Source organism: Salmo trutta, chromosome 40, assembly GCF_901001165.1.
Source record: "Salmo trutta chromosome 40, fSalTru1.1, whole genome shotgun sequence".
NCBI lineage: Eukaryota > Metazoa > Chordata > Actinopteri > Salmoniformes > Salmonidae > Salmo > Salmo trutta.
Genome location: NC_042996.1, coordinates 9,224,762 through 9,251,266, shown reverse-complemented (window position 1 = coordinate 9,251,266; position 26,505 = coordinate 9,224,762). Strand labels below are relative to the sequence as shown.

Below are 26,505 nucleotides of genomic sequence, written 5' to 3'. Positions count from 1 at the left end.
AGTAGGTGTCTCTCACACACGTCAATTCAACGTCTATTCCATGTTGGTTCATCGTAATTTCATTGAAGTGACGTTAGAAACATTGATTCCACCAGTGTGCCGCGTGGGAGGTTGCTGAGAACCTTGTCTCATGACAGGCTGTTCTGAGTTGTAAGGTTATAAAGAACCTGTAAACTGCATGAAAGGTTATAAAGAACCTGTAAACTGCATGAAAGGTTATAAAGAACCTGTAAACTACATGAAAGGTTATAAAGAACCTGTAAACTGCATGAAAGGTTATAAAGAACCTGTAAACTGCATGAAAGGTTATAAAGAACCTGTAAACTACATGAAAGGTTATAAAGAACCTGTAAACTGCATGAAAGGTTATAAAGAACCTGTAAACTACATGAAAGGTTATAAAGAACCTGTAAACTACATGAAAGGTTATAAAGAACCTGTAAACTAAATGAAAGTGTTTTGTTTCCCCTGAAAACCCAAACCAACAATAGCTCTGCAGGGTAATCTGGCTAATGAGATTAGAGAATCAAGATAATGGAAGTGATTTTTTTATGTCATTATGACCAAACATGTCACCATGGCCACTGACCAGACTCTGCCTCTTCTTAAGTCACCCACAACCCAATGACAACAGGCTGTCAATCACTCAACACCCAATAAACAGCAGTGCCACACTCCATACAGCTGTATATTCAAAGAGGGAAATGCCACCAGAGGAGAATAATCTAGAGACAAGGAGAATTGTCTCCAGTTTGCCAGTTTCCTTGATCACACACACTATGATGTGATGTGTTTTGTATGCGTTTGTGCCAAACACTCAAGAAACACATGAATTTCAAAAATGTTACGCTACGTTAAAGTAAAAAAAGTTAAGGATCAAAGACACTGGGAATTAGCATGGTGTGAAAATCACTCCCGTTATACCACTGTTTCACAGTGAAGTGTGTCACACCGTCTGAAGTAAAACAAAAGTTAAACAGAAGGATTCATTTTGGGGTTTTCCCCAGCAAACTGGGCATGGCAGCCAGTCAGCACGTGACATCATTGTAACATCAACATGGCATAAAGAAAAAGGATGGTAAAACCAAAATGATGACTACATAAGGATGAATAGATGAGGGTGACTACATGACATAAGGATGAATAGATGAGGGTGACTACATGACATAAGGATGAATAGATGAGGGTGACTACATGACATAAGGATGAATAGATGAGGGTGACTACATGACATAAGGATGAATAGATGAGGGTGACTACATGACATAAGGATGAATAGATGAGGGTGACTACATGACATAAGGATGAATAGATGAGGGTGACTACATGACATAAGGATGAATAGATGAGGGTGACTACATGACATAAGGATGAATAGATGAGGGTGACTACATGACATAAGGATGAATAGATGAGGGTGACTACATGACATAAGGATGAATAGATGAGGGTGACTAGAGGAAATGCTCAAACTCACCTGCAGTAAGTTGACTCCCTCCCTCTTTTCACCAACTGTAACTCAGGAGAGCACTGAAGACGCCAGGTTCACTGAATGGTTTGTAAAGGGTTTTATTAGCAAAATAAGGGAATGAGTGTACAAAGGCTCCCTGTCTGTTGGAGAACACTGACAGCTGTGGCTGGTGACAGACCTTAACCATGTGTTTGTTCCCCATCCATTTTTACTTTGCTTTACAATTGTGATTCTGCAGTGATCGCAGAGACCAAGTCCCCGAAATGTCCTTAAATAAATCTGAAAATATACAGTAAAATATGACTCTGATTTAGCTGTTCTGTAATTCCACAGCATAACGTAAGCTCCTTGACCTAGCTAGGGTTCCTATTGGATACACATTGGATATGGTGTACTGTTAAAAACCACATCCCTTTGTCAGTATGGGACAGCCTGTGGGCAGGGCTGTGTTGGTCACCATCGAGACACACACCTTTGGACCACAGGGAATCCCACCACTAAATTGGTTAGGAATGTGCACAAAAGATTGTTAATATCCCTCAGAAAACGTTTCACCTTTTATGTTGGAACAATTTTAGCAGGCAAAAAAACTAGCAATTTGGTCAGTAGCTGCAGAGAAAAGGACATGCAAAGGCACAAATACCAACAAACTGAGCTCAAAGCAAATCCTTTTCCCCTAACAATTGGGGAGGGAGAAAAGGAATATTTTGACCAAAAGGCAAGCTTCCTTTTCCAGAGGGCATAAAAAAGGAACAAACTAAATAAAACAAGCTTCTTCTTCCAAAAAAGAAAAGTGTGAAAATGATTTTACAAATGATAAACATCAAACACAAATGTTTAAACACAAATTCAAAATGTTCCAAGACAAAAACATAAATAAATCCATTAAAAGTGGCATATAGCACAGCAATGGTCCATAATTGATTCTCCCCATTCTTCTGATTTTCCCCCCTGAAAATGCACATTATGCTGGCTTTTCACCGCCTAGAGAGAGAAATAGAGAAAGAGACACCATTAGATCTTATTGAATGCTTGGCGGTACAAAAGGCCGTTCCATTCAAATATCCTGAAAATATTGTTTGACCATGCCATGATCATCCCCCAAACATATTAATGGAGCAGAACATTTAATTAGACTTCCGAATAAAGAGGGCCTTGATTTCAGATGATTAGATTTAACAAGCAGTTAATAATGAAAGGGTTTAACTAAACTGCATCTCCAATGCAGCCTGGAAGCAGTGCAATTCAAACACGTCAACTGATTTTAAAGCGTTTGAAGTTGGATGCCAGTTTTCAGGAGGTAGAGAAACACACGACAACAAGAGCTCCTGAGGATAACTCTCACCATCTGGGAAAGCTAGCATACTAGTTTAGCACATTGGCAATGTGGACAATACGGTGCAGCCTGCCTGAAACCGCCCCTGGCTATGACTGCAGCATGCTATTGTAACGGACGTCCGTGTGCTGCTAACAGTTTCGCTTCCTCCACTCTCCCTGTCCCCATACTGAGCTTGAAGCAGTGATCCTCTGCTTTGCTTCACACATGACCTCCCACATTGACAACGTACCAACCGTTTGAGCTATCGAACTGGTGGCTGTGACATTTCAAGCTCGCTGTAGAGTGAGCATACGGTATGTTTGTAAGTCCTCAACACTGGCACTGTGAGCACTCATGGCAGCCACCAGTCAGACATGTGTCCTCAACCATGTAGCCCCCATCGATCCCCCAGCACTTTACACATACGGACACAAGTTCACAAGTCTGCATTGCGTGGGCAGGGCTATGTCGCACAAGGAGAAGCGATGAGAATGGAGAGACAGAGGGAAAGACTGATGGAGAAAGGGAATGAAAAAAAAGGTGGGCTCACTAGAAAACTTCCATCGATCAAATCCAGGTCTTAGAAGAGTCCACAGTCCTTCAGGTTGTTCTTGATGATGACGTCAGTGACGGCGTCGAAGACGAACTGCACGTTCTTGGTGTCGGTGGCGCAGGTGAAGTGGGTGTAGATCTCCTTGGTGTCCTTCCTCTTGTTCAGGTCCTCAAACTGACACTGGATGTAGGCCGCCGCCTCCTCGTACGTGTTGGAGCCTGGCCGCAAGACAACAACAAAACTCCCACACTTCTAATGGCTTTCCTCATAAGGGGGAATCCCAACCTCTACTTCAGTCATTCTCACTATGTCATGAATTGATGTCAATAGGAGACTAAGTGAGAATTGAAGAGCAAGTTAGAATTCATCCCATAGTTAAGACAGTATATACAATTGAAGTCGGAAGTTTACATGCACTTAGGTTGGAGTCATTAAAACTCGTTTTTCAACCACTCCAAAAAATTATTGTAAACAAACTACAGTTTTGGCAAGTCTGTTAGGACATCTACTTTGTGCATGACACAAGTAATTTTTCCAAAAATTGCTTACAGACAGATTATTTCACCGTATCACAATTCCAGTGGATCAGACGTTTACATACAGTTGACTGTGCCTTTAAACAGCTTGGAAAATTCCAGAAAATTATGTCATGGCTTTAGAACCTTCTGATAGGATAATTGACATTATTTGAGTCAATTGGAGGTGTACCTGTGGATGCATTTCAAGGCCTACCGTCAAACTCAGTGCCTCTTTGCTTGACATCATGGGAAAATCAAAAGAAATCAGCCAAGACCACAGAAAAAAAATTGTAGACCTCCACAAGTCTGGTTCATCCTTGGGAGCAATTTCCAAATGCCTGAAGGTACCACGTTCATCTGTACAAACAATAGTACGCAAGTATAAACACCATGGGACCACGCAGCCATCATACCGCTCAGGCAGGAGTTCTGTCTCCTAGAGATGAATGTACTTTGGTGCGAAAAGTGCAAATCAATTCCAGAACAACAGCAAAGAACCTTGTGAAGATGCTGGAAGAAGCGGGTACAAAAGTATCTACATCCACAGTAAAACAAGTCCTATACCGACATAACCTGAAAGGCCGCTCAGCAAGGAAGAAGCCACTGCTCCAAAACTGCCATAAAAAATCCAGACTACGGTTTGAAACTGCACATGGGGACAAAGATCGTACTTTTTGGAGAAATGTCCTCTGGTCTGATGGAACAAAAATATAACTTTTTGGCCATAATGACCATTGTTATGTTGGAGGAAAAAGGGGAGGCTTGCAAGCCGAAGAAGACCATCCCAACGTGAAGCATGAGGGTGGCGGCATCATGTTGTGGGGGTGCTTTGCTGCAGGAGGGACTGGTGCACTTCACAAAATAGATGGCATCATGAGGGAGGAAAATGATGTGGATGTATTGAAGCAACATCTCAAGACATCAGTCAGGAAGTTAAAGCTTGGTCGCAAATGGGCCTTCCAAATGGACAAAGACCCCAAGCATACTTCCAGAGTTGTGGCAAAATGGCTTAAGGACAACAAAGTCAAGGTATTGGAGTGGCCATCACAAAGCCCTGACCTCAATCCCATAGAACATTTGTGGGCAGAACTGAAAAAGCATGTGCGAGCAAGGAGGCCTAAAACCTGACTCAGTTACACCAGCTCTGTCAGGAGGAATGTGCCAAAATTCACCCAACTTATTGTGGGAAGCTTATTGAAGGCTCCCGAAACGTTTGATCCAAGTTAAACAATTTAAAGGCAATGCTACCAAATACTAATTGAGTGTATGTAAACTTCTGACCCACTCGGAATGTGATGAAAGAAATAAAAGCTAAAATAAAATCTCTACTATTATTCTGACATTTCACATTCTTAAAATAAAGTGGTGATCCTAACTGACCTAAAACAGGGAATTTTTATTAGGATTAAAATGTCAGGAATTTGGCTAAGGTGTATGTAAACTTCCGACTTCAACAAGCATGTCATCCATACAAAACAAAATAATAAACCAACCATGAAACAAAAAGATCAACATTTCTTATACTCCCCAGTTTAGCCAACACAATTCCACAGGAAGTGACCTCATGGGAATTGTGTTGAAATGGGATATCCTCCCTGTTGTGTTATGGGGGAACAGGTGATAGAGAAACACTATGTCCTGCCTCCTGGCTTTCCGCTATTTGTTTTGTTCTCGTTGGTTTCTTTAAAAAGGTAGAAGTGACTAATGTCTGTTGGACGTCTCCTGTCCCAACACTGATGCTGTGGAACATACCATCTGCATATGTTCAGTAACTACAGTATAGTACCAGCGCTATATGTTTATATGAGATCCTCTTTCCACTCATGTAGACATTCAATTATATTTGTTCAGGTGTGCAAATGACAAAGAAATCATAGAAAATGTACAGACAACTCCAGTGATAAGTCACACACTTATCACCAATCAATTGTAAATGAGAACTTGTTCTCAACTTGCCTACCTGGTTAAATAAAGGTGAAATAAATAAAAAATAAATAAATTCAATAGACTGTCTACCATGGCTGGTTGGCTGTGTTACTGTACCTGCGTATTCTGGGTAACAGATAGTTAGAGGACTCTTCTTGATCTTCTCCTCAAACAGGTCTTTCTTGTTAAGGAAGAGGATGATGGAGGTGTCTGTGAACCACTTGTTGTTGCATATTGAGTCAAACAGCTTCATGCTCTCATGCATCCGGTTCTGGGGAGAGAAAACGACAACATTGGACAATGGTTTTTGTGGGGCTTCGAGCTACAGGCCTTCATCTGCACTGATGTGGAAAAACGGGACAGGTGAAAGCAAACACCTGCTAGGACGTCCACCATATAGCTTTATCCTATGTTTTCAGATCAGTGCAGATGAAGGAAAGGAGTTGAGGAGAGAAAGCCTCTTTAGACTATCGAGATATACTCAGAAACATGTTTGGACTCGTAGAGACAGCTTCACAGACCCAGAATGAAGCTTAGCCAGAACTAAAATGCATGTTTAACGTAAATATTATATTGAGAACGATTTTTTGTTCAGGACTTGGCTGGTTTCATACAGATATACAGTACCAGTCAAAAGTTTGGACACACCTACTCATTCCAGAGTTTTCTTTATAAAATAATAAAGACATCAAAACTATGAAATAACACATATGGAATCATGTAGTAATAAAAATATATTTTATATTTCAGATTCTTCAAAGTAGCCACCCTTTGCTTTGATAGCTTTGCACATTCTTGGCATTCTCTCAACCAGCTTCATGAGGTATTCACCTGGAATGCATTTCAATTAACAGGTGTGGCTTGTTAAAAGTTAATTTGTGGATTTTCTTTCCTTCTTAACCTCTCTTGGGTAGGGGGCAGTATTTTCACATCGGGATGAAAAGCATGCCCAAAGTAAACTGCCTGCTTCTCAGGCCCAGAAGCTAGGATATGCACTCTAAAGTTTCTAAAACTGTTAAAATTATGTCTGTGAGTATAACAGAACTGATATGGCAGGCGAAACCCTGAGGACAAACCACCCCCCCCCCCCAAGAAATTCAGCCTACCACTGTTTTCAATGGCTGTCATTTTTATTACAAGGCAAAATCCTCCCAGATTGCAGTTCCTAGGGCTTCCACTAGATGTCAGTCTTTAGAAAGAGTTTCATGCTGGTTTTTGGAAAAATGAGCCAGAAATTGTAGTTTTTCTAGGTGGCTCCCATTTTGGCTGTAGTGTTTCCAAGTGCGTGGAAGAGAGCACGTTCTTTGGTATTTTTCTCCGGTAAAGACAATAACGATTCTCCGTCTTAAATTGAATTGTTTATTTACGTATTAGGGTACCTAAGGTTTGATTATAAACGTTGTTTGACTTGTTTGGAAAAGTTTATTAGTAACGTTTGGGATTCATTTTGATGTGGGGAAACTGGGTGGATTATTGACTGAAGCGCGCCAGCTAAACTTTTTATGGATATAAAAGGACATTTTCGAACAAAAGGACCATTTGTGATGTATCTGGGACCTTTTGGAGTGCCAACAGAAGAAGATCAAAAGGTAAGGCATTTATTATATCGCTGTTTCTGACTTTCACCTGCCTGCTTGAAATAAGTTTTTCATGCTTTTGTATGCGGGGGCGCTGTCCTCAGATAATCGCATGGTGTGCTATCGTCGTAAAGCCTTTTTGAAAATCTGACACAGCGGCTGGATTAACAAGAAGTTACGCTTTATTTTGATGTATTACACTTGTGATTTTATGAAAGTAAAATATTTATAATTCTGTAGTTTGAATTTCGCGCTCTGCAATTTCACCGGATGTTGGCCAGGTGGGACACTACCGTCCCACCTGCCCATAAGAAGTTGTGCTTCAGCCAATCAGTTGTGTTGTGACAAGGTAGGGGTGGTTTACAGAAGATAGTATGGATTTGGTCTTTTACTAAATAGGGCTATGGCAAGAACAGCTCAAATAAGCAAGGAGAAACAATAGTCCATCATTACTTTAAGACATGAAGGTATGTCAATCCGTAAAAGTTCAAGAACTTCGAAAGTTTCTTCAAGTGCAGTCGCAAAAACCATAAAACGCTATGATGAAACTGCCACAGGAAGGAAGACCTAGAGTTACTTCTGCTGAAGAGGATAAATTCATTAGAGTTATCAGCCTCAGAAATTGCAGTCCAAATAAATGCTTCACAGAGTTCAAGTAATAGACATCTCAACATCAACTGTTCAGAGGAGACTGTGTGAAATCAGGCCTTCATGGTCAAATTGCTGCAAAGAAACCACTACTAAAGGACACCGATAAGAAGAGACTTGCTTGGGCCAAGAGACACGAGCAATGGACATTAGACCGGTAGAAATCTGCCCGTTGGTCTGACGAGTCCAAATTTGAAATGTTTGGTTCCAACCGCCGTGTCTTTGTGAGACGTAGAGTAGGTGAACGGACTATCTCCGCATGTGTGGTTCCCACTGTGAAGCATGGAGGAAGAGATGTGATGTGTGGGGGTGCTTTGCTGGCGACACTGTCAGTGATTTATTTAGAATTCAAGGCACACTTAACCAGTATGGCTACCACAGCATTCTGCAGCGATACGCCATCCCATCTGGTTTGGGCTTAGTGGGACTATCATTTGTTTTTCAACAGGACAATGACCCAACACCTCCAAGCTGTGAAAGGGCTATTTGACTAAGAAGGAGAGCAATGGAATGCTGCATCAGATCACCCGACCTCAACCCAATTGAGATGGTTTGGGATGAGTTGGACCGCAGAGTGAAGGAAAATCAGCCAACAAGTACACAACATATGTGGGAACTCCTTAAAGACTGTTGGAAAAGCATTCCAAGTGAAGCTTGTTGAGAGAATGCCAAGAGTGTACAAAGCTGTCATCAAGGCAAAGGGTGGCTACATTGAAGAATCTAAAATATATTTAGATTTGTTTAACACTTTTTTGGTTACTACATGATTCCAGAGTTTTGATGTCTTCACTGATATTCTACAATGTAGAAAATAGTAAAAATAAAGAAACCCTTGAATGAGTAGGTGTCTCCAAACATTTGACTGGTACTGTACATGTACTCTTATTTAAATGTTCATGGTTGGACAGGAACTCACCATCTCCTCATCCTCAGCCAGCACCAGGTCATAGTCGCTGAGCGCCACACAGAAGATGATGGCAGTGACACCCTCGAAGCAGTGGATCCACTTCTTCCTCTCTGACCTCTGACCTCCAACATCAAACATCCTGAGGAGGAAGTGGTGGATAATGCACCACACAATGTAAACGGAGCATGTTTCCAGGCACGTCGCACACAAGAGAAACAACTTTATTGGCCATTGGCCACTAGGGAAAACATTGGTTTAAGTGTTAGTTGGTTAAACAGGCCACCATGTGCATTTTTCTTTTTTTGGGCTTTTCTGTGTTGTGGAGAGATGGTATACAGTGGAGAGATGGTATACAGTAGAAATGCTCAACACAGAATAAAATATTTAGAAGGGAGGGTATAATTAAAAAATAAAATAATTGTGGGGTATAAATGTATAAACTTTGTTAAATGTAATGTTTTTGTATTTTAAATAACATATTATTGTTTATACCCTAACCAATTTGCACTTTGAGCTGTATAACACATTAACGCAACCCAAGGGAACAAGCTCTAATAATATCACCCGCTTTGTGAGCCAGTTTCCACCCATTGGCACAGAGGGCTGTGGGGCTCTAATGTACTTAGATATGGTTTGCGCTGGAATGGCTCCACATAGTTCTCTCTGCTGAGTTGCACTGAGTGGCTTGGCTGAACAAACTGCTGAGAAAGAGCATTTTTAAAGGGCTTGATATCCGATTGGACGTGGAGTAGGGGACAGACGTGATAAAACAACTAAATATGCAGTGTTGGGGAAGCTACTTTGAAAATATAGTTTACCAAGCTACCATTTACTTCACACTGGAAGTAGTAAAGCTACACTAATGCTACCATTAAGGAAAATATAATTTTCTTAAGTAAATTTACTTTTAATGTGTAATTTAGCCTATTTAACACAAAAAGTGTTTCAAGTGACAATTAGGCAGGTATTATTTTTGCAAAAGAAGTAGTGTGCAGTTCCAGTAGTTAGCTACACCGCTACATGGTAAAGGAGTAGTGTATAGTTCCAGTAGTTAGCTACACCGCTACATGGTAAAGGAGTAGTGTATAGTTCCAGTAGTTAGCTACACTGCTACATGGTAAAGAAGTAGTGTGTAGTTACAGTAGTTAGCTACACCGCTACATGGTAAAGAAGTAGTGTGTAGTTCCAGTAGTTAGCTACACCGCTACATGGTAAAGGAGTAGTGTGTAGTTCCAGTAGTTAGCTACACCGCTACATGGTAAAGGAGTAGTGTGCAGTTCCAGTAGTTAGCTACAAAGCTACATGGTAAAGGAGTAGTGTGCAGTTCCAGTAGTTAGCTACACCGCTACATGGTAAAGGAGTAGTGTGTAGTTCCAGTAGTTAGCTACACCGCTACATGGTAAAGGAGTAGTGTGCAGTTCCAGTAGTTAGCTACAAAGCTACATGGTAAAGGAGTAGTGTGCAGTTCCAGTAGTTAGCTACACCGCTACATGGTAAAGGAGTAGTGTATAGTTCCAGTAGTTAGCTACACCGCTACATGGGAAAGGAGTAGTGTGTAGTTCCAGTAGTTAGCTACACCGCTACATGGTAAAGGAGTAGTGTGTAGTTCCAGTAGTTAGCTACACCGCTACATGGTAAAGGAGTAGTGTGTAGTTCCAGTAGTTAGCTACACCACTACATGATAAATGAGTAGAGTGTAGTTCCAGTAGTTAGCTACAAAGCTACATGGTAAAGAAGTAGTGTGTAGTTCCAGTAGTTAGCTACACCACTACATGATAAATGAGTAGAGTGTAGTTCCAGTAGTTAGCTACGCCACTACATGGTAAAGAAGTAGTGTGCAGTTCCAGTAGTTAGCTACACCGCTACATGGTAAAGAAGTATTGTGTAGTTCCAGTAGTTAGCTACGCCACTACATGGTAAAGAAGTAGTGTGCAGTTCCAGTAGTTAGCTACGCCACTACATGGTAAAGGAGTAGTGTGTAGTTCCAGTAGTTAGCTACACCACAACATAGTAAAACAGTTAACTACTAAAAACACAACCTAGATTTAAATTTAGTTGAACTACCACCAAGCTACTGTAAAATGCAGTTCAATTACTAGTTGAACTACATGTAGTTCACTAATCCCCAACACTGGAAATATGGGTATTGACCAGTGAGCCAACCGTTCCCCTTTCCTCTCTGGCATCAGCCAATGGAACACTAGAACATATGATTCACTGCTGATGTTGTATGGTCAGCGCTGTCATCCAGTCATAATGAAACTACTGGACTAAGGACATTTCTATGGGTTTGAGAGATTCAATATGCACAGTAGGGAAGTAGATTGAGTTATCCTAATTAAAGTATGGAATATGACGACACTTAAAAAGGGATTTGGAGGAAGTGCTCACTTAAAGTGGAGGTCCTTGAAGGTGAAATGTGTCTCCACAATGCCTGTGGTTTTGACTCTGGTCCTCAGGACATCCTGCTGGGTTGGGATATAGGTGGCTTGGGATATCCTGTCCAAATCATTTAAGTAACTGGAGAATGGGGGGAGGGGGAGAGAGAGAATGTTTAGATGTGAGTCAATGCATCCAATACACATACTTCAATGGAACAATAGGACAATAAGCTATTTAAACAGATCTTGTTTAGCCATGAACCATGTCTGCTTCTATATCTTGAACTGGGAAAAACAAGTGCCATTTTTTCCCACTCTCTTCCACACTATCAGTGCCCCTCAGAATGGTCTCAGAATGGTCCCTCTAAGCCAATCTTTCCACAAATAGTCCACATAGGGCTCAGTTCTGGACTTGTCGCACACACCTGCCCCCTCCTCAACAGTAAATCTACAGTAGAACCCCCCCCCCCCCCCAGCGCAAACAGCCTACCCTGTATTACTCTTCCAAAAGATTACGGTAGCAGTAATTACACAAGACTCAACCCAAACAAACAGCAGAGATCGGGGTCAGCAGCCTCGCTGTAGAGGACGGTCGGCAGGCTACGTGACGCTGGTCTGTGTGTGTGTGTGTGTGTGTGTGTGGTAGCCCTGGCCAAAAATATTCTGGGTATTGATTTGGAAATGGCCAGCAGCTGCAGCACCCAAGGCCAGAGAGCCAATCGGTGACGCCTGTTCCGTTCCAAAACAAGGTGGAGGGGTTGCTCATGACACACCGCAGGGGCTGCCCCTCTGGTGACTTCAGTGGCTAATGGAAAGGCTCTTGCACAATGCGTATGAAAAAAGAACAACCACTTCAGGAAAAAAAACAACTGAACCGAGGGAGTTGAGCTCAAACGCTGCCCACTGACAAAGGGATTTGGACATGTTTTCTAGCTCTTCTGTCTGTGGTGTTTTTCTACCAGGGTTTGGTAAACACAGCAGCCCTGGGCAATCTGCTGTTAGACAGCTACATGTGCTAAATACTAAGGTCAAGGAATCAGCAGACACACAGCAGCCTGCATGTTACAGTCCTGCTACAGGGGTGACACCCCCACACAAAACAAATATTGACAGTCTCACTCAAGGTTGAAACACCAAGCAGACTGGACTGTAGGCAGTAGAGATACGTCTGCCAGAGAGTGGGTGGGCATCTGTAATAAATGGACTGCATAAGGCCTTTGGTTATTGCAGAGGAATGACAATTTATTTACTTCCAGCAGAAGAGAATTAGGAAGGAAGAGGAACTGCAGGAGCTGTGTGCGTGTGTGTCAGACCATTCTGAGAAGACAGTATGAGCAGGACAAGGTGGTGTGTGACCCACTATGCTGCAGAGTCGTTGAGCTGGTACTCTCGTGAGCGGCTGAAGCAGGCCTGTACCCCTCCGTCCTTCCACAGGCGTTTGATGACCCCGGCCAGCTCCGCCGTCATGAAGCCTTCCTCTGCCGACCCCGCCAGCACAAACAGCTGTCTCGCATCATCCTGGGAGAGAGCAGTCTGTCAGCACAACCATCACTATTACCATCAATCGTCACCATCAGCTCCACTGTGAAAATCATCCCTACCATCATAACCATCAATAGCATTAATAATACTGCCATGGCATTAACAGTGTTGGGCATGTGATTGGGTGTGTTAGATGATAATAGTTTTAGTCAGAAGGCTTTGATAAATGCAATCCATCATCATCATGTCTAGCCCACTCACAGCTCTGGCGGCGTCTCCAAAGTCGATCTTGAGTCGTCCCATGGCTCTGATGACGGCGATGATGGACTGGATGGTGTTGCTGTAGACCACAGCCCTGTACTGTTTACACTCCTCCTCCGAGTAGCCTGCCTCGTGGATGATCCTGACACGCGGGACGGAGGACACAACTTCAGTGAGCCACCATGGGGAACATGGAGCAACACGACACAGTCAGTCAGCCACCATGGGGAACATGGAGCAACACGACACAGTCAGTCAGCCACCATGAGGAACATGGAGCGACAGTCACCATGAGGAACATGGAGCAACGACAGTCACCATGAGGAACATGGAGCAACGACAGTCACCATGAGGAACATGGAGCAACGACAGTCACCATGAGGAACATGGAGCAACGACAGTCACCATGAGGAACATGGAGCAACGACAGTCAGTCACCAGGAGAAACATGGAGCAACAAGTCAGTCAGTCACAAGGAGCAACAACAGTCAGTCACAAGGAGCAACAACAGTCAGTCACAAGGAGAAACAACAGTCAGTCACAAGGAGCAACAACAGTCAGTCACAAGGAGAAACAACAGTCAGTCACAAGGAGAAACATGGAGCAACAACAGTCAGTCACAAGGAGAAACATGGAGAAACAACAGTCAGTCACAAGGAGAAACATGGAGCAACAACAGTCAGTCACAAGGAGAAACATGGAGCAACAACAGTCAGTCACAAGGAGAAACATGGAGCAACAACAGTCAGTCACAAGGAGAAACATGGAGCAACAACAGTCAGTCACAAGGAGAAACATGGAGCAACAACAGTCAGTCACAAGGAGAAACATGGAGCAACAACAGTCAGTCACAAGGAGAAACATGGAGCAACAACAGTCAGTCACAAGGAGAAACACGGAGCAACACTTTGTTTCTGAGAACATGTTATAACCCCCAACCCCATGGCAACCTTTCCATCATAAAATGACAGGGGGAAAGCGAACATTGATAACACCAGGTAACAATGTTTACAGCATCTGAATGGGGCACTAGGACAATAACAATGGCTCATTTCTGAGAACTGTCCCCACAGAAGGGCAAAAACAATGCTTTGTTTTGATTGTGTGGCAGATATGGCATTTGGAAGAAACATACTCACTTCATCTGCTTGACTATTGTGCTCTTCCCCGACTCACCAGCACCTGAGAGAGAGAGAGAACACATTTATCAAACCAGTCAAAGCCTATATTTAGCTAATTGCAATTATGCGATAAGCCAACACTGACCATAATGTTGATTGCCTGGTATGGGATTACACTGACTAACATACTGAGAAAGAAACATCTAATTGTAAAGACCTACTCATTACAGGCCATTATACAACCCCATTTTAATTGGAGCGTAGTGGAGAACCCTGAGGTGGTCAAACACACTGATCATTTCCCTTCCTGTGTTTCTGTATTGACGTCTCTGACCCACAGCGTCGCTCTGCAGCCGTCCTGTTGATACAGACCCTCCCCACCGCTCCCTTTATGAGCACATTTCGACAGCAGCACTAACACAGCATTATGGAACTACCTACTGCAGCAGGAACCAACGACCCATCCCAGGCAGCGTCGCAAGACTCACTGAATGAACAGCACCATAGCAAAACACCGTAACATTCAGAGAGTGCAGAGTGATGAGTGGTTGTGTGTGTGTGTGTGTGTGTGTGTGTGTGTGTGTGTGTGTGCGCGTACAGTGAAGGGACAGAGGTGAATACAGTATCTTCAATATTATTGCAAAGGCCAAATCACAGGCAGTACAGTCCTCATCTACATTAACAGCAGTGAAGCATGCAGCCTGCAGTAGTTCCCAGCAACCACTAACACACCATCAACACAAGGCTGCTATCCCCCAGTTCATATCTGGTCATTGGGTCTTTGTACATTAAATGAGTTAGTTGTGAGCTCTGATCTACCACCAGAAAGACAACGATCACCAGTTGTAACTAGGGCCTGCCGCCTTAAAGGGCCCGCCGCCTTAAAGGGCCCGCCGCCTTAAAGGGCCCGCCGCCTTAGAGGGCCTGCGAGCACATAGTGTTACTTCAAGATGGTACAAGCCTTCTATATTGAATTACACATTACTGACAGGCTGTGTAAACCACTCACACGAGGACAAGAGCCGGGAGGGTGGACACTAAGCTAGCAGCCAATGAGTGAGGCGGAGAAGTGATTGACATGGCAATACTTCAATGAGAGAGGCAGGGAACACAGAATAAGCGTTGCTTGGGCCTGGCTGCTGCTAGGGGCTCCGTGCCTACGTCACACTGCCATGGCAACCGGGTCTGTTACCAAAGCGCTCGCCACACGGTCACCTGAGGAGAGTTGGTGGCAGTTGTGTAGCAATGGCTCATCTCCATAGCCAGGGCATGTATTATTGATAGGCAAATGTCCCCTAAATGCATGCCATGTCCCCATAACGCATAAGTCAGTGGTTCTTAACCTTGTTGGAGGTACTGACCCCCACCAGTTTCATATGCGCATTTACCGAACCCTTCTTAATTGGAAAAATGGCTCTCTTCACCTTGAATTCAGCGAGCGTTGCGTTCTTGTATTGTCCATCTCCATGCAGCTTAAGGAAGTGTTCTCTTAGTTTTGCCGGTGCTAGACTAGAATTGCTCAACTTGGCATTGCAAATCATGCAGTTAGGACGCTGACTCTCATCACGTTCCGTTATACATGTGAATCCATATTGTACATATTCGTCCGACCACTTTCTTTTTTTGCTCGACATAGTTAGTATGAAGGGATTAAAATATTAAGAAAGAAATCACACGACGTACCATCACGACAGTCACAATTCGACTACTGAGCGCGCCAAATTCCCTGCAGCACAGATAGGCCAAGCGATGTTGAGTGATCACCTGCAGCAAATGATGGCCAAGCGGGGCGTGTCATCACGAATCATATGAGTCGGGTGTGTGTCTTGACCTCCGCCGAACCCCTGAGACTGACTCACCGAACCCCTGGGGTTCGATCGAACCCAGGTTAAGAACCACTGGCATAAGTAGAGGATGTGTCATGGAGATTGACTAAGGCAGGCCCCTCCCCCTTGACATAAAACCCACCGGTGGACGTTTCCACTCAGGGAAAGTCAGACCAGTGGGAAATATGGGTTGACCCTGTAAACAAACTCATGATGTTTTCACGTGTTTGGTGGGCTTGCTAAGTCCCTTCCCATAGGGGTTGCTCAGCTCGGACACAAACACAGCCATGTCAGTCTAAACTTTACTCATTAGTATTACTTTGTAATTCTATAGAAGTTCAGTAGTGGAATAAGAAAATCCCAACTCATGTTGTGTAATTACAAAACACCATTGCTATGCAATAAAATGCAATTACCAAAGAAGTATATTCCATTTTAATACAATGTTGTTGTTACTAGTGTGATTAAAGTTCTTTACTGTTTATTCAGAACTGTCCAGGCTGTACTAACACCCATCTGAGTTGCCAGGAGGAAGCTAGTTCTGTAACACCCAATCTTCCCATCTTACAAGACCCAGCAAGTATTGCATTACAGCAAGACAATGAGCACATGCACACACCACACACACACTACGTCAGAGCTTCTCGTTGTGGCAAGTGAAACGTAGGGGCCTGGAACTTTCCCTAACGCAGAAGAGAACCTGAAACCAACATGTAGAAGTGAATTCCTGTGGACAAGCCTTTCTCCAGAGCCTTAGAGCATGCTGATACAGAGTGCGTGTGTGAGAATGTGAGTGTTTTAACAGTGTGCAAGCAAGGCAGGTACCTCCTACTGTTCAGCCTAATTGGAATGGCTTTCACCAGAGGACTAATTATTTTAAATTACATGTCACTGCTGTGGCCCTGGCCCCAGAGAGGAGTGGACTAACATGTCTCATTGCTCCGGAGCCAAACACTAAGAACCCCAGAGGGACTATGAGACAGCAGACACACGTGCACTAACATACATAAAAACACACGAGCGCGCACACAGAGAAAAAGCATTGGCAGCAGGTAAAGTCACCTCCCTCCTTCTGCTAAGGGCCTCAGTGCCAAGGCAGCGACAACACAGCATTCCACTCCCTACCACACACTGGCTGGCTGCCTGCCTCTCAATCTAGAATAAACATACCCTCTTTACAGGCCGTTGAGTTCACTGAACCCTCCCTCTAGATATGTTTTATTGTCTGACCGACACACAATTGATTTCTCAATATGGAACACAAAACCCTGCATAGGGTCAACAAAATGTATGCTAGCAAGTCACAGGAATAATTATTGGATGATAATCGCCACGGTACTGTTCCCTTAATGACATTTCATTAAGTCAGTCCAGACTGAAGCGTTTGTTTGCCTAACTGACCTTGTCCTGTCCTTCAACTCTAGCGATGTCATAGGGGTGTGGCCCCACCCCAGTAACTTTAAAAGTCTAATGGCCCTGATTTGGCCCTGATTTAAGCCACATGGGCCATTAGAGAAAGCAAAGGCAGAAAAGTGGACCTCATGGGCTGGGATAGACAGAGTCACGTTACCCACCCACAATTTGATTCATCCATCAAAGAGCCAGACCAAAACCACAGCGAGGCAGCTGCTTTCTGGCGGTTGGGAAACGACGGTATTTTAAGAAAAATTGTTGAGGCCTGCAAACAAAATGGACGTTTATAGAACAGTACTTCTAAAGCCCACCAACCACCCAACCCATCTCTCCTGGAACTTCCCCCAAGGTGGTTTTCCAGAGTAAAAAGAGGACATGAATGGACTGCATGTCAACAATGAAGGAACGTTTTACAAAGTGCTGTGGTAGGATTGGCTACAATCAGGTCTTCATTCCAAATGACAGCTCTGTTGTATTTTAATCTTAAATAATTTAGTTGGAGCTTTTATATAATACTAGGGTGGGGAGAACAGCTTTTGGAGTTCCTCCCACCATCTCTCTCTGCCTGTCACGGAGTTGAGGAGGGCTTTTAGATCAATTGAGCCGAGGGGTTATCTGTCTGGGTCACTAGAAGAAACCAGAGCCTGTCCTGCCTGGGTTTCAGTTAGACTGGCCAAGGCATACAGTCCTCTGGCCAGGCTGTCCTGGTAAACAGGGAGCAAGGGACATGGCTGAGAGGGAACGAGGGACACGGCTGAGAGGGAGCGAGGGACACGGCTGAGAGGGAGCGAGGGACACGGCTGAGAGGGAGCGAGGGACACGGCTGAGGGACAGGGGACAGAGGGACAGAGCTGAACGGGCTTACAGCTGGGCCTGGCTCACTCTCCAGGAACCACATAAGTGGCGCCACATTAGCGACATGAGCTGGCATCATCCCCCTTTTCCTCGTTACCATCGGGAGCTGTTGAGCCTGTGAGTGACTCACAAGGGAACCCATGAAGTTACAGTTGCATTAATTAACCAATCAGGGAGTCATGTTGCTAAATCAGCTGGATTAATCTGCCCACATCCAGATCAATGGTTAATAGAATGTTTCCTCAAACTCCATGCAGGCCGATACTTTACTGGAAGAGACCAGTAACGAGACAGTGCTGGAGAAGTGGAAGCTATTGAATTCCTCATAAGCAGGATACAGTAGACCTACATAAAATCACCAGATGTGATGAATGACATGGTAAAATAGCAGATAGTGATAAACAAGCAACTCCTAGGTTATTTGAGAGTTATTGCTACAAATTTGGTAACAGGTTATTACCATGTGTTGAACTATTTGAAGTTCAAGAAAGACACAATTTCCTATCAAACATCCAGGAAATACAAGTGGAAGCATTAGTACTGTAAAATAAAGTACTACCCATAATGCTTTACATAAAATGTTACATAGAACACCTACAGAATCCTCTCGACACCAACGTGGTTGGGTCTAGTAGGCCTAATATAGACAAGATGTTGCTTGTACAGACTTGACAGCATACACCCAAACATTCATAGCACTCCTCGTACAAATGATTGTTCCTCTGACAGCAGGATGCCAGTATACTCTGCTGACAGACTGCTCATTATGCTGTGTGTGTGTGTGTGTTTTATTAGTCGTATGTACAGGATACACATGGTATACACTGGCCAATGAAATGCTTACATGCATCTGGACTTCTGGACAATGGAACAATTGTTTTATGTGTGCGGGTGTCCTACAGTATACCACCCCCCAGGAAGTCCACAGTACAGACATGGACAGGGTCAGCCCATCAACGCCACCCAATGTAAAACACGGATGTTTGACGGTTGGTGTCCTTGAAGTGATTTAGTGGTCAATATTCACCACCGTTTCTGAGGTGCTGCCTGTGCTGATGTACGCACCATGAGCGTCACTGATATGTTTGTGACCTCTTGACCAGGATGTAATTAAACAAAGTATGTTTAGTGGGGTCGGATAGGAGGCAGATGAGAGGACTTGAGACTTTTGTGATAGAAGTATAGTAACTGAAAAGACTAATAGGTAAACAAACAGCAACCAAACATCTTGTTCCTCGCCATGAGTACACCTTCTCAATTCATAATGAGTGCTAGGGTTTAGACCTGATCTAGAACATTCCTTCCTGTTGCTCCTCTATTAGCGTATCTCACGGTCATCTGACGAGGCTGGGTGTGTTACCTGGTTACCAACCTGAATGGCTGACACAGGAAGCAGGTCAGGGTGCCAACGCACAAACAAGTTTCAATGTCACGCGCACAAGTACAGTGAAATGCCCTTCTTGCAAACTCTAACAAGCTGACCTTGCGTTGTAAAATAAATTGACATATACATATTAGTCAGTCATTTCAGCTAAACTGCTCATGCGCGTCAACAAACATCTGCATAGCCAGGTGCTAAAAAAGAACTTGGTTTGATTTTTGATGTGCTGCAAGTCCCACCTCTCCCATCTCCTCATTGGTTTTTAGGAGCATATAGCCACATGGGTGATTGAAAGAGGAACTGCAGTCCACACTCCAGTCAGTGGTGGTAATACACCTTAAAGTTGGTTGCCAACCGACAAAGCCCGACGACCACCACCACATTATTATTAGGAATAAGGTGACAAGACATCAGGATATATGATTTAAAAAAGTAGCAGCAGCGTAAATGATGATTGTATGCGAGTGTGCGCGCGTGTGTAGTCCATATAAATGTGTGTGCGTTGGAATGTTAGTGTGCGTGCAGAGTCCTATGAGTGTGCATAGACAGGGGTCAACTCATTTAGTCTGTGTATCCATTCTGTAAGCTATTTAGCAGTCTTATGGCTTGGGGATAGAAGCTATTCAGGAGCCTGTTGGTGTCAGACTTGATGCACCGGTACTGCTTGCCGTGCGGAAGCAGAGAGAACAGTCTATGGCTTTGGTGGCAGGAGTCTAATGATTTTCCGAGCATTCCATTCACACCGCTTGATATAGAAATTCTGGATGGCAGGGAGCTCGGCCCCTGTGATGTACTGGGCTGTCCGCACCACCCTCTGTGGCGCCATGCAATCGAGAGCGGTGCTATTGCCATACCAAGCAGTGGCGCAGCCAGTCATGGTGCAGCTGTAGAAATTTGAGGATTTGAGGGCCTATACCAAACCTTTTCAACTTCCTGACCTTGAGGGAGATGTTGTTGTCCTTGCACCACACTGCCAGGTCAATGACCTCCTACCTGTAGGCTGTCTCCTCATCGCCGGTGATCAGGCCTACCACAGTCATGTCATCGGCAAACTTGGTGTTGGAGTTGTGCGTGGCCACGCAGTTGTGGGTGAACAGGTAGTACAAGAGGGGACTAAACACAGACCCCTGTGGGGCCCACGTGTTGAAAGTGAGTGTGGCAGCCTGGGGTCAGTCCGTCAGGAAGTCCAGGATCCAGTTACAGAGGGAGGTGTTAAGCTTAGTGATGAGCTTTGAGGGGACAATGGTGTTGAGCGCTGAGCTGTAGTCAATGAACAGCATTCTTACATAGGCATTCCTCTTATCTAGGTGGGTGAGGGTAGTATGGAGTGCAATTGAGATTGTGTCATCTACATATCTATTTGAGTGGTATGCAAATTGGAGTGGGTCTAGGGTGTCTGGAATGATGGAGTTGATGTGTGCCATAACCAGCCTTTCAAAGCACTTCATGATTACAGAATGATGGAAGTCATCTGAAAATGTGGGGATTACAGACTGGGACAATGAGAAGTTGAAAATGATGCCTGCCACATGAATATGTGACTATGTCTGCCAGCTGATCTGCACATTCCCTGAAAACGAGCTCTGGAATACTCTCCGGACCCGCGGCCTTGCGTCTGTTTACCTGATTAAAGACCTTACGCACGTCGGCCTCGGAGAGCATGATCATCAACGAAGCAACAGCATGTAACATAGCACCTATTTGTATAGGTGTATGATATTAGGTGTATGATATTGGGAGAGCATTTATTTTCTTATTAATACATTGAACAAAAATAGAAATGCAACAATTTCTAAGATTTTACTGAGTTACAGTTCATATGAGGAAATCAGTCAATTGAAATAAATACATTAGGCCCTAATCTATGTATTTCACATGACTGGCAATACAGATATGCATCTGTTGGTCACAGATACCTTAAAAAGAAAAGTATGGTGTGGATCAGAAAACCAGTCAGTAGCTGGTGTGACCACCATTTGCCTCATGCAGCGCGACATCTCCTTCGCATAGAGTTGATCAGGCTGTTGATTGTAGCCTGTGGAATGTTGTCCCACACCTCTTCAATGGCTGTGCGAAGTTGCTGGATATTGTCGGAACTGGAACACGCAGTCGTCCGTACACGTCGATCCAGTGCATCCAAAACATGCTCAATGGGCGATATGTCTGGTGAGTATGCAGTCCATGGTAAAACTGGGACATTTTCAGCTTCCAGGAATTGTGTACAGATCCTTGCGACATGGGTCTGTGTATTATCATGCTGAAACATGAGGTGATGGTGGCAGATGAATGACACGACAATGGGCCTCAGGACCTCACAGTTTCTCTGTGCATTCAAATTGTCATTGATAAAAGGTTGTATTCGTTGTCCGTAAGCTTATGCCTGCCCAAACCATAACCCCACCATGGGGCCCTCTGTTCACAACATTGCCATCAGCAAACAGCTCACCCACACAATGCTATACACGCTGTCTGCCATCTGCCCGGAACAGTTGAAACTGGGATTCATCCATGAAGAGCACACTTCTCCAGCATGCCAGTGGCCATGAAAGGTGAGCATTTGCCCATTGAAGACAGTTACGACGCCAAACTGCAGTCAGGTCAAGTGGTGAGGATGACAAGCATGCAGAGGAGCTTCCCTGAGATGGTTTCTGACAGTTTGGGCAGAAATTCTTGTGTTGTACAAACCCAGTTTCATCAGCTGTCCAGGTGGCTGGTCTCAGACGATCCCGCAGGTGAAGAAGCCGGATGTGGAGGGCCTGGGCTGCCATGGTTACACATGGCCTGCGGTTGTGAGGCCGGTTGGATGTACTGCCAAATTATCTAAAACTATGTTGGAGGCAGCTTATGGTAGAGAAATTAACATTATCTGGCAACAGGTCTGGTGGACATTCCTGCAGTCAAACATGCCAATTGCACACTCCCTCAAAAGTTGAGACATCTGTGACATTGTGTTGTGTGACAAAACTGTACATTTTAAGTGTCCTTTTATTGTCCCCTGCACAAGGTGTACCTGTGTAGTGATCATGTTGTTTAATACAGCTTATTGATATGCCACACCTGTCAGATGGATGGATTATCTTGGCAAAAAAGAAATGCTCACTGACAGGGATGTAAGCAAATGTGTGCACAACATTTTAGAGAAAAGCTTTTTGTGCGTAAGGAAAATTTCACTTTACATGTTGCGTTTATATTTTTGTTCTGTATATGATATTGGGAAAGACCATTTTCAAAAGAGTTCAAAATATTGGACGTCACAGGTCTGGTATTGACTTCACACAAACTTTAGAATTTCACTCAGAGGAATAGTTGGAGAAGTAGCAGCCTGCAGGCATAGTACTTGACCCGACTTGCTTCGAATCAGTTTCATCATTCATAGCAAGACAGATGAATGTAGCCTAGGCTCTCAACAACAAGGAAGAGGTTTATACCATATAACCATACAAACCTCCGAAGTGCCTTACTGCTATTATAAACTGATTTCCAAGGTAATTTGAACAGTAAAAATAAATGTTTTGTCATACCCGTGGTCAGCCAATCAGCATTCAGTGCTCTAACCACCCAGTTTATAAATGGTAAATATCAACATGTAAAACCAGAAGAAAAAAGCTGAAAAACAAAACAGGGACAATCATAGCCATCTACTGACAGGCCTACAGTTTTACAGGCATTTCAGGACAGCCGTTCCTGCTCATGGCATCAGTGAAGAATACCCTTATTAATAGAGAAGACACATCCAGTCCTTGTGACCCATATTCAACATGAAAATATGATATATGACATGTGTGTCAACTCTAGAGATCTCTTCCCCAATGGAATGGATGCTAGAGCAGTATTTCAAAAACAATCACTAGTTTCTGTCCAGGGAATGGGCTCGTTTGTTTGTCAATGGAATGTCCACGGTTTCAATTGATTTTAGGTAAAACATATTGTGCAGTAGGCTAACCTCAGGGATAAATCCATCCACTATTGCACCAACCTATGAGGGTAGCGGTAAGAAAGAGCCTCTAGTTTAATTTAGACCTATGTTTATCTAAGCAATGGCGGAATCATAAACAGCCTACATCTATGCCTGAAGTAGCAAAAAAGGTGATGAAGTCTCAAACAAAAATGTTTTGAACATAGTAGTATAGTTATTGCAATTCGTTATTCAAACAGTTTCTGGGCCAATTACCAATTTGGAAACATCATATGCACTCAGCTGGACATAGCATTCAAACACAATGCTGCAGACAGGCGACAAGGTGTCAAATGCTGGGAGGATTAAGCCAATGAATATGGCCCATAGAAACCATTTGTGTTGCTGGACAAGCGTAACAAAGGGGGCTACTTTGTTGCAACTGCCTGCATGGGTGGTTACACACCGAAGGCTGGAACTGATGAGCCAGCGTGGACAACGACCTTTGTTCTGCCTATAGGCTAAATCGGAAATTATTCTTCAACTTTTGTTAATTAGGCAATCCACTGTAGCCAATGTGCTTTGTGATTTCAAGGTAGTCTATGCAAAAGTTGACAATGTTTTAAATGTGATGACGACAGCTTGTGTGCTATGCGGAATTGTATGAAATCGTGCAGGAATTCTCAATTCAAATTGTTGCCATTATATGTATGCAGACCAATTCTATATCACTCTAAATAGTGCGTTTGACATTTAGTTACAATGTCGCAATCGCAGATAATATTAGTTAGTGAAGTTCACGGATAACCATTGTTTCGTCCCACAATGTATCACGTTGCGGGACGAAGCAAGGACAACCACTTCCCTTACCGAGGAGCAGTAGCTTGACCTCTCTTGCTGCTTTCTCCCCGTCGTCCCGCAGATTCCTGTCGATCATTTTACTGCGCTCCACCGCCGCCTTATCGTCCGTGCTCAGGGTACACCCCATCCTCAAGCAAATCCTCCGGACCCAAGTGATGCAAAAATATCAAATATATACAGTAACAACATGCAAGGTTTAAAAAGCGAGCCAGTGCTCCCCGAGACCCACACACGCCCTTGTGTGAAAGCTATCAGCTCGCTTGGATTTATACTTTTATTTAAAAAATGTTTTAAAGGACCAGGAGTGTGCTTCTCCAGTCCACTATAGTCCTATGCTTTCAGTCAGTGAAAGCTATTTCTCTCGTCGTGGCATAAATAGTTTCAAATGAAAACAGTTCCAGGGCGAATTGCTCTCTCTGACTCAGCGCGTCCGTCTTTCACTGCCACAGTGAGCTCTGCTCATTCAACCACACTTACCACCAGCTGGCTACACGAATACTTCCTGATTCAGATTTTTCTGTCAAAATACCAGACTGACCTTTGAGTTAATATATTGTGGTCTTTGGAAATGTCTAATACTGTAAGTGACATTTGATATCACATGAGAAAACAATGTACTGTACTTTACTGTTTTCTTGTCTGTGTAGAAAATATTATAGGGTACACTTGGGCCATCCCACTTCTGACACCGATATAGCTAAACCAAGGCAAACACGCTATTCACCCCCAAGAGATACCTTAAGAGATATAGCATACAGTTCTGGCAGATTATTAGGCTACTAGTGTGTTATAATATATTTTCATCATCAAGCCATGGGGGTTGTTATAGGATACGTGATTTATTATTCCACGGCCTTATTCTGTGATTCTAGTAGCCTACTCCAAAAGTTAAAATACAAGTTACAGTACAAATATAATTAATTAAAAGGTTTTTAATTCCAGAATAAACAATATCAAAAGGGTATGCAACACCTGAGTTGTAGTTGTATTTCTGCCACCTGGTGGTTTTATAGAGAAAAGACTGATCTCCATGGACAGACCCCCATCTCCACCTTCTGATGGAGATACCATGTAAAAAGTCTGCATCACAGGAGACTGCTGAGGGGAGGATGACTCATAACAACGGCAGGAATGGAGGGAATGTAATACACGTTTGATACCATTCCATTTCTTTCCAGCCAGGCATGCAGGGAACATTTCCAGCATGCCTTTTACATAACATTTTACTTTCAAATGGGGATGTTTAGGAGTACATGCAAAATAATGGTGGTGACCCCTGCTATTCTAATGGTTTCCTATAAACAGATTTCCCTTTGTGACCACAGATACAGACCAGGTGCTGAGGAGAGTAGAAGAGGTAGAAACAGAATTATAACATGGTATGTGAAAGCTCCATACAGCGTTACAGCTTGGCTAATGGAAAGCGCCAGCACCCATTTTTCAACTAATCTGTTCTTGGTGATATTTTCTTCGTTCTCGAATGTCCGTGCCCAGTTGGAGGTGGTTCTCCACCTGTGGTCTGTCTGTCTTACAGAAAAGCCAGAAAGATGTGGTGAAGGAGATGGCGAGCCTGGTCAGAGAGACCATCGGACCAGTGGCTGCTTTCAGGAAGGTGCTGATTGTCAGACGACTCCCCAAGACCGGCTCTGGGAAGATCCCCGTGCCAACCTCGTCAACGGGAAGGCATACTGTAACTCCCTTCACCAGCCATTCACCTAAACTACATTTAGGATGAATTCAACAAGCCCATTGAATCATATAAAAAAGGTGAGACATTCAGGCACACTTTGAGGGATGGTTGCATAGAAATTAATAATGGTTGTTTCAGGACAACAAAGGTGGAATTATTCAGTAAGATTCCTGTACAGCTGCCAATTCAGTTTTCTGGTGAGCCGGTTGTTGGATAAATTGAATTGATACAAACAAATTGGATAAAAGTTTGAGGATCACATCAAATATAAAATGTAATTCAATTTAAGCTGATTTAATATATGAAAAAGGCTGCTGTGGAAGCCATTGTCTCCACAGATATCCCCTACCGTTGAGGACCCAGATGTGTACAGGGACATTGAGAGGATGGTGAAACAGGAGCTGAGACCCGCTGGACAGTG

The 26,505-nt window shown here is 43.6% G+C and overlaps 1 protein-coding gene across 1 annotated transcript; it reads right to left on the bottom strand.

Moving 5' to 3' along the window:
* Positions 1-1,553: 1,553 nt before the first annotated feature.
* gnai1 (guanine nucleotide binding protein (G protein), alpha inhibiting activity polypeptide 1) lies at positions 1,554-25,017 on the bottom strand. Its single transcript, XM_029742729.1, has 9 exons — positions 24,404-25,017; positions 14,182-14,224; positions 13,043-13,184; positions 12,660-12,817; positions 11,310-11,438; positions 8,928-9,057; positions 5,904-6,057; positions 3,340-3,560; positions 1,554-2,455 (listed from the first exon to the last, which is right to left on the bottom strand). The coding sequence occupies exons 1-8, from the start codon at positions 24,519-24,521 to the stop codon at positions 3,370-3,372; spliced, it is 1,065 nt and encodes a 354-aa protein (XP_029598589.1). The 5' UTR covers positions 24,522-25,017; the 3' UTR covers positions 1,554-2,455; positions 3,340-3,369.
* Positions 25,018-26,505: the final 1,488 nt, after the last annotated feature.